The sequence below is a fragment of the Poecile atricapillus genome, chromosome 2, assembly GCF_030490865.1.
Source record: "Poecile atricapillus isolate bPoeAtr1 chromosome 2, bPoeAtr1.hap1, whole genome shotgun sequence".
NCBI lineage: Eukaryota > Metazoa > Chordata > Aves > Passeriformes > Paridae > Poecile > Poecile atricapillus.
Window position 1 is genome coordinate 21,692,625 of NC_081250.1, and position 20,262 is coordinate 21,712,886.

The 20,262-nt window shown below is 36.4% G+C and overlaps 1 protein-coding gene across 1 annotated transcript in view; it reads left to right on the plus strand.

Moving 5' to 3' along the window:
- RUNDC3B (RUN domain containing 3B) overlaps nucleotides 1-19,455 on the plus strand; it is a 50,867-nt gene extending 31,412 nt beyond the window's left edge. The window contains exons 9-11 of the mRNA XM_058833466.1: nucleotides 15,533-15,679; nucleotides 16,041-16,156; nucleotides 17,103-19,455. Of these exons, the coding sequence (XP_058689449.1) occupies nucleotides 15,533-15,679; nucleotides 16,041-16,156; nucleotides 17,103-17,248 (409 nt within the window). The 3' untranslated portion in view covers nucleotides 17,249-19,455. The remainder of the gene's footprint in view (nucleotides 1-15,532; nucleotides 15,680-16,040; nucleotides 16,157-17,102) is intronic.
- Nucleotides 19,456-20,262: the final 807 nt, after the last annotated feature.

A 20,262-nucleotide genomic window follows, 5' to 3' on the forward strand; every position in this document is an offset into this window, starting at 1 on the left:
TCTCATGATAGATCATTTTATTGCCAGTGCTTAAAATAGATTTTATGAAAATGTTTGGAAGTGTGGAATTGGCATTTTATTTAGGCCAAATGCAGAATTGAGTAAGAAAAAAAAATGTTTTTCCAAGTTTTTTTCCCCCTCTAATAGACTGCAAGTTTCTGAGACATACCTGTTCTTGAATTCTTCTTTGAACTTAATGATATGCCTAATGATTCATGTCATACTGCTTTGGCATCCCTGGTTATTTGGAGGAGGTACGGGAAGGTGTGAACTCGTTTAAACCAACTCTGATACTGGAAATTTTGAAAGTTCATACCTGCTGTTAAATTATAGCTGAGATATATGCAGTCAGATTGTTCTGAAGATCTCGGTCTTTCAGGTTTGATTTTGTTTGATGGCTTTATTATGTAAAGGCTCAAATTGTGGAATAACCTCTGTTGTATCTTGACAGTGTTCCTGTATATCTGTTTGTGAGACACTGCAGTCAGGAAGTCTGAACTGTATAATTTTACATTTTTATTGTTGTGAGTGCAGCGTGCCTGTCAGATGAAGGAAGGGAAGAAATATTCCTAGCAGGTTTCTAATGGTCAACAGCAGTCATAATTAACTTACTCTAATCATATTTGGTATTTGTGTTGGGTTTTTTTATTCCAACCAAAGATGACCTGGCAGCAGAATGTGTTGTATCAGTAATGTGTCTGTAATGAGGCATGAGTTTTGGCCAGTAACTTTTTATGGTCCAGCCATTTTAGAATGATGTTAAAGTAATATCAAAACTTAGTGTTTTGTTACCCTACCATTACTAGCATTTTGAAGTAGTGAATGTATGCTGTAATCTGAGTTCTTCATCAGCAGATAAGAGCAAGTTTGGGACTGTAATTTGGCCCAAGGCATATTGCATTGCTGTTTGTAAAACACTTTGAGATCTGGTTTAGGATTGTTCGCTGTGTAATTGAAACTATTATAAATAAACATTCTATGCTTTTGTTTTAGTGATGCTCTTCTATTCTACTGGCTGCTGTTCTTAAGTTAGCAAGGTCTGTGACTCAAAACTTCTGTTGAGTAAGGTTTCGTTGAGGTTTCCAAAATGGTATTTCACAGGCTTGCAAAGCAAAATGTTTTATGTATCTTGTCAGTGGACTTGACAGAATCTGAGTCTATATCTATTTCTGCCTTCCCCCACCAAAATAAGAAATGTAAGGTAAGGAATAGAGACCTGGATTTATTGACGGTACAGACTGTTCTTGTTGATGACTTAGAAACCAGTTAACCCAGGATCTACAGATCAACAAGGCCTTCAGGTTAAAAATTTCTTACACAGAAACTTTTCTGTATGCATGTTTACTAACAGGGTTTGCCACAAAGCATGAAATAAATGTAGGAATAGGAGGTCAGAAAAATTTGGAAAGAATTTTTCATTTACAGCTGCTATGCCTCATATTCTACAGTTTTCAGTATTCTTTGTCTCACACACTTGAATATTCAAACTATAATGAACAACATAGTTTCCAATTTAGTTAAAAGCCATTTTACAGATCTCATGAATACCAATATCTGGAAAATAGTGAAGCTGGAAATTTATCAATTAGTTATTCACAAAAGAGTAATCTTTTTTGTGTCTCTCAGCTTAATCGAATTTCTTAGCAATATGCTCAGCCATCTGGGGATTGGACCTCTTACTTTGTTGGCATGTCAAATCAAGCTAGAGAAGTGAATATGTAATAGACAACCTGATTATTAGTTCAGCACATTTAAGCTAATACACAGCTCATCAGGAAGAACGTGCAGACTGGACATTGGGAAACATCTCTTTACCCAGAGAGAGGTCAAACACTGGAACAGGCTTCCTGGAGAGGTGGTCAGTGCCCCCAGCCCGTCAGTGTTCAGGAGACATTTCAATTGTATGAATTGTAATAATGATGAGCCACTCAGGGCCTTCATGTGTTTCTTCAGATGTAATCACTGTGATGTGTTTTTTCCTAGGAATTTTTGTAGTTGAACACTACAGAACAGTGCATTTGGCTCCACTCTTCTCTAAGAATAGTGTATTTTTACAGTGAGGGTGAGGCAGTTCTAAAGGCCTTAAAGTAGATAAAATCAGCAGCTCCTAAGTGCTAGAAAATAACAGCTCACAGGAGGACAGCCAGGAGAAGCCTGTGATCCATGACATGCCTAGATGAAGAAAATAGTTTGAATTCTGTAACATTCAAATTGCAGAATTGTAATTTGGAGGGAGAGAGATCCCAAATCATCAAGGAACTGCATCCTGGAGTATTCAAAATGTACAGAGGCAGACATTCCTTCCTCTTCTATGTTTCTGCAAAGAAATGTTGAATGTCTCTTGAAGCACAGAGAGACATTTGATCACACACCCCATTAGGAAAAAAATTCTAAGCACTCCCACAATGTAGGTATAATTATTTATAAATTATATAAATATGCTATTGTGCTATTTATTTACATTCTTAAACATACAAAAATAGAAATTGAAGAGTATAAGATAAAGATGAAAGAAACAAAATGTTGCATTTAAAAAAAAAATTATAGCGGTACAAAAAGGATTTTTTTTCAATACCCCAAAGGATTATCTTCTGCATCTCACTTTAAGACCACTGCCTTGAAGGACTAGTTAGCTCAAAGATGTGACTGGGCAAAATCTGGAACCCCTGGCCCACAATATCCTTGCATTTAAACTCTTTGGCTCAGCTTGAACAGGCTTTTTCCCCCTTTAGGATGATTCTTAGTCTTTCTTTTGACTAACCCACTACCTGTGTTGCAACAAACTCTGATTTTGTTACTTTAAAGTTCAGATTCTGCATCTGAAATTGATATTTCTATATGTTAAATATTGATGTATGATTACGAGAGAGATTCCATCAATTTCCTGATTGGCTTATTTCCTGCATATTGATCTCACTGATGTTATAAAAATTGATCTCACTGATGTTATAAAAGTTGATCACTTTAACATAGAACATCCTTTTAAACTAGGTGAAAGGAAAAAGGAAAGCATTGTATGCAAAGCAGAAAAACTCTCAAAATGCTTTAAAAGTTTTTTCTTCTCCTTTGATTTTTGCTGAAATGAAAACAGTGATTTGCATAATGTTTACCACCACAGGTTTCCTCCTAAAGAATTTCTTCAGGTTTTCAGGTTGGGGTAAGATGGTACAGCCCCTTTGTCCCAACTGGTGTATTATTTTTATCAATTTATCACATTTATGTGAAATTTATTTTGTAAATTCAACGATTATGCTGTATTTTATACCACTGTCTTCTTTATCTCCCTCTACTGTTTATTCCTAGATCCCCATCTTGATATGGTGTTTTGTGGAGGGAGGAAAAGTTAGGGGGGAAAAAAAGTCAGTCTTCCATGTTCGGAATTCTGTTACTGGTTAAGGCACAGATAAGATAATCAGAATTAATCAAGATAAGATTATCACAGATAATCAAATTAAATTGAAGGGAGACACATATTGAATTAAGCTTGACTGCAACTAAGAAATTTTTTTTGTGTGTTGTTAAAGATAGGTTTAATTTGTCTGGCTGTTCCTTCAAAATTAATTCAAAATTAGTCTTTTCAAGGTCCAAACTGCTTTTCCTCCATTTTTAATGTCTTAATATAGCTTAACTTTGTATTATATTAATAATACTTAATATTTTAATATCCAGCAATTCTGCATTTTCTATCTGAATAATACACATGTCTTTGTAAAGACAGGAAATGACAGTGTGCCTGCAACCCTGAGCAGCTGGGTTTTTTTCAGTGATACTCTTTAATTGCAGTCAATGTGCTGTGTATGCCTTCACACCTGAGGTGTGCACAGCCTGTCACGCTTCCCTCTTTTCCAGGCATTGTCTGCTGGAGTACTCTGTCCACACTTTTTCCTCTGTGTTAGCTCTGCATGGAGCTCAGGGTAATGCTCCTTGCCTTTCAGAAAGGTCCATCAGCTCATTTTCACTTGAATGTGGCACCTGAACATGAACACCTGAATGCAAGTTCTGTGAGCAGCCTGCAGAGTAAATTCAGATGTGTTTACCTCCAGGCAAAATTAGCTTTTCTGTTTCAAACACACCATGTCCTACCAGATCTATTATGGACTATGTAAAGGAAGGTACGCTATGTTCTCTGTAGCAAAGATGATTTCTTTTCAGTGAATGGTCATGCCCCATTTGGTTAAAAAACTTGCTTATGAAAATATTATCTCTGCTTGTCCTCACTTTGTCAAGAAGTTCTGGAGTCTTCAGGGTGCTGCCACAATACTCTCCCTGCCTGTGAGCGGGGGGGGTCAGAGAGGAAGGCACAAAGCTCTAGAGGATGTAGGCTGTAGCTGTGCTGTCAGGAACAAAGCAGAGAAAAGCTTCTCCAAGAAAATGGAAGCAGGAGGGTGTGAGCAAAGGCTTTGAAGTCTAGCTTGTGTTTTGTGTCTCCTTATGAGTAAAACTTTAATGTGGGTTGCCTGGCTTTGTAATCCTAGCTCAAAACCTAAATCATCTGGAGAAATAGGAAAGCTGGATCAATTTTTTAGCCCTTTTGCCTTCATTTCAGATAGTCCTCTTTTAAGACTTTCTCTTTTTTCAAAGAAACTGTATTCCTCAACTGCTTAAGTACAGTAAATCCAATTTGTTGCAGCTGCTTTATTTCCTCACTGAAAGGAAGTTGAAGATTAAAATTTAATCTTCGATCTTGGCAAGTTTCTTTCCTAGAATGTGAAAACTGAGAATACTAATCCTTTCCTTTTAAAGCTCTCATGGATCCTGCTATCAAACCCTAATTCACATTAGCCATGCTTTTATTTGTAATGCTTCCTGTCTGTCCTCTGCTTCTCCCTCAAATTTGAGCAGCAGTTTGAAATCCTTAGTATTGCAGTCTGGTTGATTTTCAGGTCCTTCTTTTTTCAACTTGTCTGTGTGTGTTTGTTTGAGTTTCTTTTTACAGTATAGAAAAAATATTACATATTCTGAGAAATGTTAAAACTTGTTTAGGCAGTGTTTTGAAATTTGTTTTTGTGTAATTTTTTTCTTTTCAAGTTTGCTGCAGTATTGTAATCCCATTCTGTTTTACAAGGGTGTGAGTTGAGAAGCAAGAAGGGAAGTTCTGTTTTTAGTGAGGTGGAAAACCAAGAAGACATGGGTGTTTCCTTTTTTGCAAATATAACTAGGAAAAGTTCAGCTGGGCGTAGGGCATAGACAGAGAGACTCCTGCAATTCAGAGAGGAACATACAGGCCAAGAACTATGCACAATTAAACAATTTGCAATCAAGCCTCCAACATGATTATTCTATTCTTAGAATACTACCACAGAATCCACGTGGGTTTATTGTGCAAGGGGAAGCCAAGTTCCTGGGTTGACAGCAGCCTGAAGAAAAGTGCTTACTCAAAAAGATGCAGTAGATAGGGAAGCATTTATTTTTAAACCCTCACATTTTAATATCTCATTCTGAACTATTAAAAAGGAGGGTTAGAAGGTTTATTTTAAAATAAACCTGAACATTCTAAAAAAAGTTTAAAACTTGAAGCTATTGGTGTCTTCAAGGATGTGTTGGAATTTTTACAGCAAAATGTTTTCTGACTCCAAAATGAAAAATACTCAGTTTTGTAAGGAATCTGCCGTCTGCTTCCTTCTTCCCTGCACTCCCCTTGGTGTGTTAGAGACCCAAAGGGACTTTTCTTTCCCTATTTTGTATACTTAATGACATTAGCATGGCAGTGTGTCCCCTTCTAGGAGTCTAATATGTAATACTAACATTTGTTTTTGTAGTGGCGTCTTTTCTCTCTTCTCCCATAGCCTCACTTCTATGGATAAAGGCATTGCATAGAAGTACCAAGCAAGAAACCTTTGAATGAGTTACTTGGACATTAGCACCTTATGCATTCCAAATTCCAGAATATTTGTCCAATGTAGAATTAAAAGATTGGGAAGAGGAAAAAGTAAGGCCTTTCAAAATAATAATAATAATAATAATAATAATGGCAAGTTTGGAGCCTCTGAAGGCCTCGGTACAATGCAGTTGCAAATGATGTGCATTCACAGTTGGAAAGCATACCGTATAGATTAAGAGTTTCTTCCTCTGTTGATATACCTGAGCTGTGGCAGAAAAAGAATATTTGCTTTGGCATAGCAATACAGCAGATATCATGTCTTCCTCTTCTAATTCCACAAAGAGAATTATCTTGTGTCTGGAGCCTCAGGTGAACCTGAGGCTTTGTTTTCATGAAAGTTTGAATAACTTGATGCTACAAATGGAGGGATTATAAAAAAACAGGTAAAAATGATGGTAAGTCAATCATGGTGCATAATCATTAACTGCTGGATTGCAGTCACAGAGCCTGAATTTGATCTCTTTGTGCTTTATCTGTTTAGATAAATAACCTTGTATTTAACCATTTAACAATTTGCTTCTGGGAGTCACAGGGTTTTGTGATTCATTTCTTAACCTTCATACTCATCTACTGTACACTTATTTCTATATTCCAGAAGATACTGATGGGAAAAGCAAGTATTTCATGTTGCTTATACATAAATGAGAAAAGTTGAGCAGAATTTAATTTTTTCTAATACATTTAATGCAAGGTACATGAATTTCAATACCAAACTAAATGGGCTTTAAATGAACAATAGTAAAAAAATCATCATTTTTTTGAGGGTGAAAGAACAGTGCCAAGTTTGAATGGGGAGGAGAGACTACTTCTGTATTTGCAGACATTACTTTATCATTGATATACTGAAGGAGTGAGTATCTCTGCAATTCGTCAGACAAAAGGAATTTATATTTAAATATAATCCTAAATTTTGAATTTATTTTACTAGATTTATTGGTTTAAATAGATCAGGAATTAAGTTTCATCAAGTAAAAAAATACTAGCAGATTATTTTTATACTTTCATAACAAAATTATAAATTTCTCTAAAATACAAATAATTTGTTCAAAAGAAAGATGAGTTCCAGTTCAGTGTGCATACACACAATTGAAAAAATGTTGGAGGTTTTTTAATTATGGGCGATATTTGTAAATTTAGGTTACAGCTTTTTTTTCCAGTTTTAACTTTGTGTCTTGTGTTTCTCCAATATTTTGTTAAAGTAAAGCACAGTCTAAATGAGTTCTGGAAAGGCTTTAAATAGATAAAGTGAAATGCCTGAAGTTATAACCAAGAAAATACAACCAGTGTACTCCCTGATTCCTGAGCAAGAAGCTTTTAATAGCTGCTGTCCTGTTTTGGCAAGTGGTTGAGATATAGACAGGTGTTTTTTCTGTTGGTCATTGAGATGTTCTTATGCAACCACTTAACATTGTAATTTTTCATTATGTTGTTATCCAAATTATAACTCAAGTTGCATTGGCAAAGATTTTTATTTGGCACCATTTACCCCCTCCCATGTCCCCATTTCTACTTTTACTCTGATTGTGGATTTTTATTCTGAGGTTTTTTTTACCCCTTTGCTCTTGGATCAGACTTTTGCTCTCCTCTTTTTTTATTCTGCAATTTCTAAGATTTTGAAGCTCTGTCTTACTGTTTGCATAGTCTGGCAGCTCTGTGAATTCACATTCAACTTCCAAGAAGGACTTGGGTTACTCAAGGCTTGCTGCTAATATTTTAATTTTTTGTTTGTAATTAAAACCATGGCATTATGAAACAGCCTATATGTGCTAGTTTTGGCAAATATTTGTATGTATGTAGAAGATTAATCTTCCAATTACCCTGTTGGATAGCTCTTCTGAAACTCTTGCTGGCTTAACATGATAGCGAAATTTTAAAGAAAAAATCGTCATTCAGTCAACCCAAAGTTACTTAACCATTTTGCGGTTGTTTATCCTGTTTTTACTGAATTCAAAGGAATCAAGTTAAAATGACAAAAAAGTTACTGAGAATACCAGTTTTCCTGATCTGTTAAGAAAGATCTTAATTTTTTTCTTCCTCACACCCTTGTGGAAATGTTTTTTAAAAGGAATTCATCTATAAACAGATATTTTGTGTTTACATCACTGACATAAGGGAAAAATAATCCTTATATGACAAACTGAGTTTAAGAGGATATTTACAGAAGGCAAATTTGACGATCTGCCAAAAGAAAGTTTGTTTGCTAAAAGTCCTCCATTTCCCAGCAGAGAGGAACTGATAGTTGAAGAACTGACTTTAAACCTGCTCTCTGCTTTTTCAGTAGTTTGGTTGCTGATCAAGTTCAGTATTCTTGTTTTCTGTCAAGACCTACTATCTGGGAAAACTGGCTGTGTTGTGCCTGTTATCCTCCAGAGAATCAGGCCTGGTTATTTGTCCACAGATGTGAAGAATGTCAGTCACTTGCTGCAGTGCTGTTTTAGTGAGCATATGCAAAGATAACTTATTATGGTATGTTTTGATCCATTCTGGATGTCTGTGTTCAGAAACAAAATCTCCACTGCAGTTAGACTAGAACTCAGGACACCAGCTCCTGGTATTCCTGACAGTATAAACTTCCTCAAGTTATCCAAAGGTCAAGGAAATCAAAGGCTGTATAAAATTGATAATTAATTTTGTTAGGATACAGTTCAAGATCTCTCTAAGAGAAAATAAAGGAAGATTTAAAAAATGCTGAAGAAGCTTCAAGGATATCTGTTCTGTGGCACAGATAGTGTCATTGCTGTGACACACAAAGATCTGTTGGTCAGAGTAAGAAAATATGTTGCAGTAGGACATTACTGGGGTTTTTTCACTGCAACAGCTGCCTTTAGAAAGTCTGCTGGGATCTAACTGCTCTGGCATCTAGTTTGGGGAATAATGTGTCAGTGTACAGGGCACAAATCTGAGAGAGATGCTGTATTGCAGCATCAAAATCTACTGGTAAGTAACTCGTTTTCATACCTGCTGATCTAATTTCTCAAAGTCCAATGACATACCAGTCCAGACAGCTCACTGCTGTGCTACAGTACTGACAGCTTGGGAGTTCCCTTTTTATTTTGGAGTTGCTTTTACAGATTTTAGTTATATTCATGTATGCTATCAATTTGAGTTTGCATTCCACATCTCCTGTTCTAAATAAAGGGTTTTAAAGCTTGTTCTTTCTTATGCAAATGTTTTTATTTTTTTTAAGCTTTTATTTTCACTTTTACTTTTCACTGCTCAGGTAGTTCTTGAACTGGAACACTCATCTGATGTAATTCCCTTTCTTAGGGAATTAGTCTGTTTGGTTTATTTCCTGTCTTCATCTGCTGGTAGGAGGGCAAATTGCCAACTGGACTGGCATTTTCTGGATTTGGAGAAATTAAACTTGCAGGTAAGAAATTACTAGTTTTTCACAGGTATAATTGGAAACAGAACTGACTTTTGTTTTATTGAACAAAAAAATCTATGTAAATGAAACTTCTGGTGTAGGCTTCTAATGAATCTGCGTTTGATCCAAGGGAAATTGGAAATCTGGTATAGCTGAAATGAGACCAGAAATTTTATGTGGTTATGCAGGAAAGGCTTTTCTATATTAGCTAGGGCTAAACTTGAGGTTAAATTTTATTTACTTATTTATTTTTAAATTCACGGAGATAATATAGTTGCAGTATAGTAAGTGACCAGCTATAATGACTTATATAATGTCTGTTGTGATTGCAAGAGCCCAACATACAGGTTGTCTTCTGTCCCTCTCTCACACTATTAGTTCAGGTCACACTTTCAAGGAGCAGAAGTCTTAGATGCATTAATTCAAAGCAGTAATTTCTTAATCTATTGAAAGGCAGCTGAGCTGCCAGAAGCAATACTAGTGGGTTTATCTTAAGATAATCTTATCTTAATACTTTGAGGGTCTATCTTAAGAATTAAATTTTAAAAACATAAACAAAACAACAACAACCAATAAAGCTTAGTAAAAAAGAAAATTAAAATAGCTATTTTTGATGCTTCATTTACAGTGGCCTCTAACACAATTGTGCCAGAACTGAAAGGCAGCAGGGATAGAAATGGGCAGTAATTTGTCAATTGCATTTTACTGTTTCGTGTGTACCATACAAAAATATATCCTTTATGTGCTTAATACTCTCAAAATAATAAATCATTAAATAAACATCTCAAAATAGTAAAAGTTGAGGAAATCTGCAAGTAGATATTCTGGAGAGTACCAAACAAACACGGGGCAAGTGAACAGTAGAGGAGAAGGATGTTTATTGGAAGAGTTCACTAATCTCACATTTCCCAGCTTCTTAAATACACAATTAAAGAACTGAAAGTCAAGAGCATGCAGAGATATTTCTGGGAATAGCTGTGTAAACTGGATGAATGCTCTGGCTGCTCCTGTTATTCTTGAATAAACATCTAAATTTACAGGCCTGGAGGGAGCATATGTATCTGCACACACTTATTTCCACCCTGGTAGTGTGTTAGTATTGATTAGTTAATGATTCATCAGTAATCTTTTGTAATAGGCAGGAATTCTTTAGCAGGATGGTTTTACTGAACAGGTGGGTTTTTTTGTTTTTGAAGAGGAGCCTAATTTTAATAGTAGTTCTTGGTATAGACAACAAAATATACAAATGTAAGGCAAATATTTATTAGTTTTTAATCATGTACTTTAGTACTAAGATGTTCTCATGTCTTTTGCTGATTGTTTGACTAAACAAATTATTACTTGCAGTAGTATTTTCAATTTGTGTGGAGTTTTTCTTTTTTCAGATATTAAAATACTCCCACTACAGTTTAATTGTCATAAATGTTATCCCGGGACAACATGGCAAGTGTATATTATACTTCCCTTATATATATGCATTGTGGAAAAATCTATCCTGTGAAGGAGTGCAAAGGGTGTTTGTTAATTTTAAAAGAAATGCCCTGGTTTCAGCTGGGATACAATTATTTTTCTTCCTAGTGGCTGGTACAGTGCTATTTTGGTTTTTGTTGAATATTCTTTCTCTGCCTATCTCTTCACTATTTCTTTATTTTTATAATGTTTGCAGAACTTGAAACCCTAAACAAAGTTATCTTACAGAAGTGTTGGTTGGGATAAAGACTGCTAAGGGTATAACTGTTTTCTTTTTGCAGATCATGAAACAACTACTGCTACCTTTTGCCAACAGGACTGTAAAGAGATGGAAATAATTGTAGACACAGAATATGCCAGTTAGTTAGATCAGAGAGGGGATTTTCACAGGCTCTCAGACAGTCAAGAATTTTTTCATGTCTAGATTTGAGAATAAACCGATTTATGGTACAATCTCCCTGCTCTCATAATAAGTTCTTACCTAACTTCCTACACTGCACAAAACCTTCTGCACTCTGCAGTCCCACTGTGTTAGTCCAGGATGCCCTGTTCAGCCATATCTCACACACTGCCTGTCTTTCATTCAAAAAACAGTCACTTACTTAAAATTAAAAGCAATCTCTTACTAAGATCCGCTGTATTCTCCATGTACCAACTGCCAACTTCTCAATGTACCAACTTCCTGAGAGTATTACTTTTAGCCACTGTTTTTATTTTCTTTTCCAGATGGAGGAAAAGGAGTTAACAGCTTAGTGTATGTGCTTGTTTTCACATAGATTTAATTGTATTTCCTTGTTTTTTAACTTCTTCCTTTAGTAAATTTTTTTGCCTCTCTTACTTACCCTCTTTTTTTTTTTTTTTTTTTTTTTTTTTTTGGAGTGTCCTTGCTTTTACTCCTATATTAAATGGCTTAGCATACCATCTACAAACCTTATCTTGCATCATCCTTCAATCCTCACAGCTACAAAACCAATAGAACCATGTTTTATTGAGCTTTTTTTAAAAATAGAACTACATACTCATTGCAGTCCTGGTGCGAGGAGAAGTCCTGCCACAAACCCTGCAGTGCCTCTGCACAGAGCTGGCCTGCCTGGTTACAGTGTTTGCATTCTGGGGGAACAACAGCACTACTGTAGAAATTAATTCAATATGCTTTGGATAAAATAAGTTGTTCTCCTTTGAGAGCTCTTAACCTCTAGAAAACATTTATTTTGTCTGAACAAGAGCAGGACAGCACTAGATAGTCTTGCACAGCTTTTTTTCACATTGAGTTTTGAAATTTATATTTGCTTTTTTCATTAAAACTTGATAATATTTTCTTCCCTTTTAACTTTTTCCTGTAGTAAATGCATTTGTTTCCACCTGTTTTCCTGTATTTGAATATCTGTAGGAGGATAATTTTTCCTCATGGTGATTAAGGGTGTGAGGATTCTGTATGCTGTGTTGACACGGCACTCAGGGACATGGTTTAGTGGTGGACTTGGCAGTAGTGGGCTTATGGTTGGACTCATTGATCTTAAAAAGTGGATTTAGAACCACCACCAGCCTAAGTGGTTCTATGTTTCTGTGCAGTTTAATACTTTGACTCTTCAAATAAGTCTGGTTAAAGAAAGGCAGTACCCATTTTTGCATGCCTTTATAATGGTTTTCTGCTGCAGTGGAATCTTATGATACTTGAAAAACGTTTGCATAAGAGCAAAGAGCTAAACAATCTACAAAGCTGATAAATTAGGTGGTAACTAATAGCATCTGGTGTGAATATTTCATCTAACTTTCTATTGTCTGTACTACTATTTTATATATATTTGATACTGTGTTAGGACTGATTTCATAATTTCAAATATATTTTTACATATTTTTAAAGATTCAAAATAACAGTGTCAAGAGGAGAATATTTAGTTCTGTATCCTACTTGATGCCTGGTTTTCTTCCTGAGCATGGTGGAGTGGTTTAAGTGGTTAACTGAAACTATCTTTTAATGTTTTGTTAAAATTCCTGGAAAAGTTTGGTGAATTTCTTTGTTCACACAGAAAAGGTGAAATTTCAGGTTAGTAGGGTGTGAAGATTTGTGTAATATAGAAATATATTCAATATAGAAACTTATGTCAGATACAAAACTTCCACTATTAGCAACTTGTCTGTAGATGTGTGTCTGTGATAATGTGTCTGTGATAGCGTACAGGCGTTGTCCAAATGGAAATTTGCATGTTCATGTTACATGTGTAAATTTGCATTTAGGCACTGTGGGCATAGTTGCTCATATAAACTGTGTCCTGTTACGAAACTTCTGTGAAAACATTCAAGTTGTCCTTCTGAATAAGGAGGTGATGTAATGTACCTGGCAAACCTCATAAGAACTTGTTATCTCGCTGTTTCAGTTTCCTCAGATCAAGAAACCTGTAACAGCCCTGTGTAATGCTTGATGTTCCCCAGGGAATTAGGGTTATTATTACATGGGGAAGTGAATACCATGCAAAGTATTTGAAATTATTGAGAGCTTTGAGTTAGGAAAGTGGTTATTCCTGTAGACCTCTTGGAGAAGAAGGTGTTGATCTCTGGGTAGAAAAGCTGATTGTTTACTTTTATGAATGTTGAGGGAATTAGTCATCTTGAGAGAAGTTTCTTGAAACTAGTTTAATCAGTTTTAATCACAGGTGTGCTTCATCCCCTTTTTGTGCAATAAAACTGAGTCTGACTCCTCTGTCAAACTCAGCTGCTAAAAGTTTCATACTGAGCTTTCTACTGTCTTGCTTTGTTTTGTGGGAAATTTTGGCTCTTTGGGCACTGTTATTTTTATTTGCCCTTAGAGTTTCCTGTCTAAACAGTTCAAATACCACCTGAATAACAATCGTACTGTAAAAATAGACCTGTTGACAATGTTATTGGAAAATTCACAGAAATGTATGTGTGCCATAAATAGTTATTTAATTTGCTGTGCAGTTTGACATTTTGGATAGCAACATGGCATTTGGCTTTGAACTTCTGAGTACATTTCGTATGGAGATGAGTAAATTAGCTTTTTGCTTCACACCAGAGATAGTCAAACTCCTTGTAGAGCAACATTTTACTATTGTCTAGTATTTTGTGGCTTGGAGGACTTAGAAAATCCAATTACAAAATGCTATTGCTTTTCTTTCTAGTTATTCTACAGCAGCATAAGGGCAGATTAAAAGTTGCCTTGTGCTATTAGAAAAAGGCTGGTCTTGTCTTGAGCTTAAAAAACTATGTACTTATTTCGTTGTGATTTTTGGCAGGTGATTTCCAATACTAGCATATTGGTTTCTTCATTTCTAGAATTTAAGAAAACTGATTTGCTTTACTGGGAATATGAGACAAAACTAATTTGAGCATTTAAGGTATTCAGTTTACACTTTTTATATCAGTTATAGACATAGTTGCTAGAAACTAAGGTGATGGAAAGCAGAATAACTATGTGTTATATTTTGCCTGAAAGCATACAGTGGAATTAATGTCTGGTTTCTGGTTCATTCTGGAAAAGTATTGAAGGGGGGATGCAAGGGCGTTGAAACTGCAAAAAAAATTGGTGTCAAGGGAAGCACATCACATTCCCATAGTGGGCTTGCAAATAGCTAGCCTGTTAATTATCATTATGGTGGCAGAAAGAACCTTTTAAATGCAGTTGCCTTTCTTTATTGCTTTTGTGGAAGGATTCAAATGTCAATTTTTTTTTTTTTTTTGGTTTCTAAATATGTCTCAATATGTTTCTAAATTGCTTCCCCTGGGAAAAGCGAACAGCTTAAGATGCTTTGTGAAAATTGCAGTCTGTTGGTCACTTGAAGTAGAATATCTGGATGGTCACTAGTGGTGTTCCCCTAGGCTCGGTTTTGGGGTCAGTCCTGTTTAACATCTTCATTGATGATCTGGATGTGGAAATTGAGATCACCCTCAGTAAATTTGTAGATGACACTAAGATGGGTGGGAGTGTTGATCTGCTGGAGGGTAGGAAGGCTCTGCAGAGATCTGGACAGGTTTGATCAATGGGTTGAAGACAACTGCCTGAGGTTCAAGAAGGTGAAGTGCCAGGTCCTGCCCTTAGGTCACAGCAACCCCCTGCAGTGCTATGGGCTGGGGGGAGGAGAGGCTTGAGGGCCGTTTGGCAGAAAGGGATTTGGGGATGCTGGTTGACAGGTGGCTAAACATGAGCCAACGGTGTGCCCAGGTGGCCAATCCCATCTTGGCCTGTATCAAGAATAGCGTTGATTGTCCTGTACTCAGGACTGGTGAAGCTGCACCTCAAGTGCTTTGTTCAGTTTTGGGCCCCTCACTCCAAAAAGGACATTGAAATACTAGAGTGTGTCCAGAGAAGGGCAGCAGGGCTCATGAAGGGTCTAGAAACCATATCCTGTAAGAAACATCTTGGCGAGCTTAGGGTGTTCAGTCTGGTGAAGACTCAGCAGGGACCTCATCGCTCTGTACATGTACCTGAAAGTTTGTAGTGAGTTGGGGTCGGTCTCTTCCGCTGTGCCTGCAGTGACAGGACCCGAAGAAATAGCCTTGAGACTTAAGAGGGGAGATTTTATATTAGAAAATTTTTTTCACTGTTCAGGTGGTCAGGCTGGAATAGGTTGTTCAGGAAGGTGGTGGAGTCACCATTCCTGGAGGTCTTTAAGAGACATCTGGGTCTGACAGTAGGTAATGTGGTTTAGGGGTTACAATGGCAGTGCTGGGTGATGGTGTGACTGGATGATCTTCAAGGTCTTCTCCAACCACAATTATTCTATGATCTTCTGTGTCCTGGTTTTCCCTTCACCTTAACAAATTGCATTTAATAGACTATTTTTTGGTGTTTACAGAACTGTGCTAAAGAACAATGACTTGAGATCAAGACAAGAATTAACTACTCACCTCACCAATCAGTGGCCTTCCCCAGGAGCTCTGGATGTCAATGCTGTTGCCTTGGACACTCTACTCTATAGAAAGCACAATCAACAGTGGGATGAGTAAGTTTCATCTTTATTTTGATTCCCCCTTAGAGGAACAGGGAAACTGAAAATTACTATTTCCGTCAGCATACTTTGGAACATATCCTATTGGAATCACTTGTTACAATGTGCAGAGATCACTGGTAACAAAAATTCGTTTCTCTTGCTTGTCATAAGTTTTCTTCCTTTGGATTAATTTTTTTAAAAAAGGCAAAAAACTAAATCATTACTCTAGGAAAGAACTGGCTTAGGAAATAAAAATAGTGTCTAAGAGAAGAAAGATTAACTGCATAGTTTTTTTTCGAAAACTTTTAAGGAGAGTTGAATATCCAAGTTAGACCTTTAAATGTGTTGCTATCAAATATTGCTTGCTTTGCAGGAAAAGTTTTCAAAGTCTGGACCAACTTTCAGCAGAAGTTAGTCTTTCTCAATCCTCTCTGGATCCAGGTCACTCACAGGATGGGAAGCAAGATGGAATTAACTTGTTAAATGAAGGTACAGAGCCAGTCTGATGTCTTCCTTTAATTTTTTTCTTCATAGCTCTGAACTCCAGTCCCTGTGAGACAAATTTTCAGTGTGAAGAAAACACACATTGAAAAACATATTTTTCATTGTTATGTGGAGGGACTGTGCTTCAAATAAGTTTAGATTTATGAAGATACCCATCCCACTCCTCTGTATTTAAAGCTGAGCTTCAAATATGTTGCATGTCTCTTCTTTCTCCATCACAGAAACAGTCAGCTTCACTACAGGGAGGGCCTGCTGACATATTTCTGCTGTAACAATCTTATGTTTCCTTTTTTTCGTTTTGAAAGAATGATTAAATGCACTGGATTTGCAACTACCACTGTCATTCTTACATCTTGCATTTAACATTTATCTGGAGATACAGCCTGACATTAAAATAGAGAGAGGAACATTATATGAACTGTCTATATAAATGTAATATATGCACACACCTCCTTTCAAATCTGGATGCTCTTATCAAAGCTTAGCTGCTCCATCTTCTGGGCAATTCTGAAAAAGCAGGAAAATGTTGGAAGATTTGTAAAGTAGTAGTATTTTGGGTATAGAATATAAATTGTTATAAAAGAATCCTTTTTGTATATCATAAATTCTAAGCTTTAAATAGATTTGCCAATATAAAATATTAGTGTTACGTAACTGCTAAAATTTATTTTTTTAAATATAAAGGATAAAAAATTTTGAAGGTTTTTTTTTTTTTACTTGTATGCAGTATGAAAATGTAATATAATTCAAGACTGATTTCAGCCCAGCCTGGAAGGCATGGGTAGGGTTTTCTGTACCACCTGGAGAGGGAACGTGTGGTTGGTGTAAGTTGTCTTCCCAGTCACATTTATGAAATATGCCTGTGCTGTAGCATACCATGGAATTCTTGTGCTGCAAAAAATATTAGCTTAATTCTTATTTTTCTTAACAGGAAAGGAAGACACTCCGTCATTACTTGGTCTTTGTGGCTCTCTTACATCAGTAGCAAGCTATAAGTCTCTCACAAGTCTGAAATCAAGTGAATACCTTGCAAGTCCCACAACAGAGATGACAAGTCCAGGCTTAACACCATCTTGAGATGCACACAAGGAGGAAGAGCTTTCTGTTGTATGCATTTGGTTTATGTTCCATCAGATGACTTGCAGTGAAGACTGCTAGTTCTGAGTTAAAAAATAAGCTGCTTTATTTTTTCTTGTCATGGATACCTTTATAAATCACAGTTTTGGTCAGTTTTCATTTGCTTTTTCTTTCCCCCAATGACTTTTCAGATAGTCTATTTTAGTCTGAAGTTATTTAAATCCCTTGGTCAGGTACAGAATGTATAATCTGATGTTTATGACTGTTTTTTTAAAATGAAACAGTTGGAAATCAGACCCATACTTAAATGCCATCAGCTTTGTTTCTCCTTGCACTAGCCTGGACTGGCTCTAGCCACTGTGTTCTGCAGTGCTTTAAATACTTACCAACTCCTGCAGAGCAGACGGAATCATGAACACCAGTCTTTGTAGGCAAATAAATACCTAAAAATCCAGCTTTTCATCTGTGTATGTTGTGTAGGACCTCAAATAGCATACTTAATCTATCAACAGCTTTTCTCAAGTTGACTCAGTGTTAGGTTTGGCATTCCTGTTAATATCATGGCACTTAGGAGATGTCCCAGTCACACTGAAACACAAACTCGTGAAATTGCATGTGAACAACAAATGTAACTTGGTCATATAAATCAAGCATACATAGCGGTTTGTAAATGGTGAACAAATTCACTAAATGCTTTTAAGTGGCCTGGGTTATAGATAATCTAACATTATACAAAAAGTTTCTTGCTGAAAAGATGGGGGCTATGAATGATGAGGGTAAGCATCTTGTGAGGTTTGGATTCTGTGTTTATTGGCAAGATCCGAAGGAGAGTGAAAAAGGGGAAACAATGTAATGAATGTATTTGTGCGTTAAAAGACTTTTCTCATCCCTGTAGTAGTGCAGTAGGTATTTTTCTTGCTTAGGTAATACAGCAGAACGTCTTTAAGTCAGTTTTCTCAAATTACTTGCCATTGATTTAAATTACTGATAGGAGAAAAAAAAAAAGGTAGACATTTTTTAAAATGTAACTAACTTTCCAGATTACCCAGTTTCAAAGTTTGCAAAATAATTTTTGAATTGCAAACTATATTCTTAATTCTTTGTAAGATACAATGGATCCTTTATCTATGAATTTTGCTAATCAAGGTAATGCTTATCAGTATGATTAGTAACTTTTTCAACAAAAGTGAAATGCATGTATGTTGTATTTATAAGTGCTAGGGGAAATGCTTTTTTGTGCCAAAGAAGTTTCATAAATTGTTTACATAAGTAGCTGCAATACAAGACAGATTTTTAATTATTGCTTACTCCTAGGTGTTTACAGTATGTCACTACACTCTGTACAGGTTTAGTTGATTTGCCTCTTGTAATGATACCTTGGCACTACTACTTCAAACTGGTTGTCATAGGGTGGGCTTGAAAAAAAGAGAATTCATTCTTACCTTAACTGAAATATTTAGTCTTTTTAAGTACGAGGCTATGCATTTCTGGAACTCAAGGCACTGCTGGATTTAGCTAGAGGATAAGAATCCATCTCCTCATCTCTCTAATCCATGCTGCTGGAGGTCACTATATCCATGGCAGGGTACACAACCACTGATGCTATTTTAATGCAGAATTTTAAAGCAGTTTAACAAAACCACCAGGTCTTTCAAGCCCTCATGTACCCACACAGGTAATTTCTCTGTACTAAAACCATTCTGACCATTAAATCCTTTCATACATTTTCAGAATGTCCATTACTTCATGGAACTTTTTTTTTGTTATCACATTAAGCACCTGTTTCTTGAGTAACATTATTAAATATAAATTTGTAAACTAGAGATGCATTTTTACTACAAATAAAAGGAGGGAATCCAGATTCCACAAGTTAACATTCTGCATCAATGTACAGTGATTTAATTGGTCTTGTTTGCTGTTAAACACTTCTCACACCACATCAGTGTTTTGGAGGGGGCAGTAATCATGATCTTCAGTCGTGTTCACTGATGGCTCTTTTCTTAGAGCTACATGTGTCGTTTAGCTGAAGTCTTTTATGTAGTCTGACACGTGTTTCTGGGTGTCATTTTGTGCATGGGCAATCAGTTATGTGCATCTTTCTCAGTTCTAAACATTAACCATTTTTTAAAAATAATTTTAAACCACCAAAACTGTATGTTTTTGTTGCCTTGATGTTCCATAAATGTTGCATGTAAATTAAAAATTTTGTATCATCACTACTTAAAAGTTGTTGTCTCTGTTTTAATCACACAGGATAAGGTAAGACCATTCAGTAAATTACAGCATTACTGAATTTATAGCAATTCTTTTCTTGCATAAGGGGGAAGACTGTTGTTCTTGCGCTGTATCATTCAGTGTCATCCACTATCTGCTGCTGCTGTGTTCCCCTAGGCCTTATTTTGTAAATTTACATTCAAAAGTCACAGTAGAAGAACAGTGTTAAACATTTCCTCTGGCAGCACCTTTTGCCAGCACCATGGTATATCTCATGTGGAACCTCATGTCTTTAGAAGTAGAGCATTTTTCAGTGTGTGAGGAATTTTCACCAGGGACTGAACTCCATTTCTTGGGTAAAGCACACTCAAATGTCAGTGTCTTTAATGATCTAACTACTGAGTTGTTCTTGTATCAGTACCCCCTCATTAAAATACACAAAAAATGGAAATTCAACAATGGCATTGAAAATGCATGAAAGGAGGGAGGTAGTGAGGGTAGTTAAAAAGTAATTTAAATCATACAGAGGCAGCTCTGATTTAGTAATTTGAGTGCCTACAGTCAAGTGCAGTGCTGCAGCTGCTCCTACCCAGAGTGCAGCACCCTGGGGCAGAGGGTGGCTACGGCAGCAACGCAAACATGCTCTTCCCTTCAGAGGGGCACAGAGCCGAGTCAAGCTGGCGCAGAATCAGGTGACCCCACACAAAGTGTGCATGGCCTGGCCCTGCCCTGGAGTGTGGTGACAGTGACAACATGCACCTCCCAGAAAGATGCAAGGAGTGTTCCTGCAGAGCACCTTT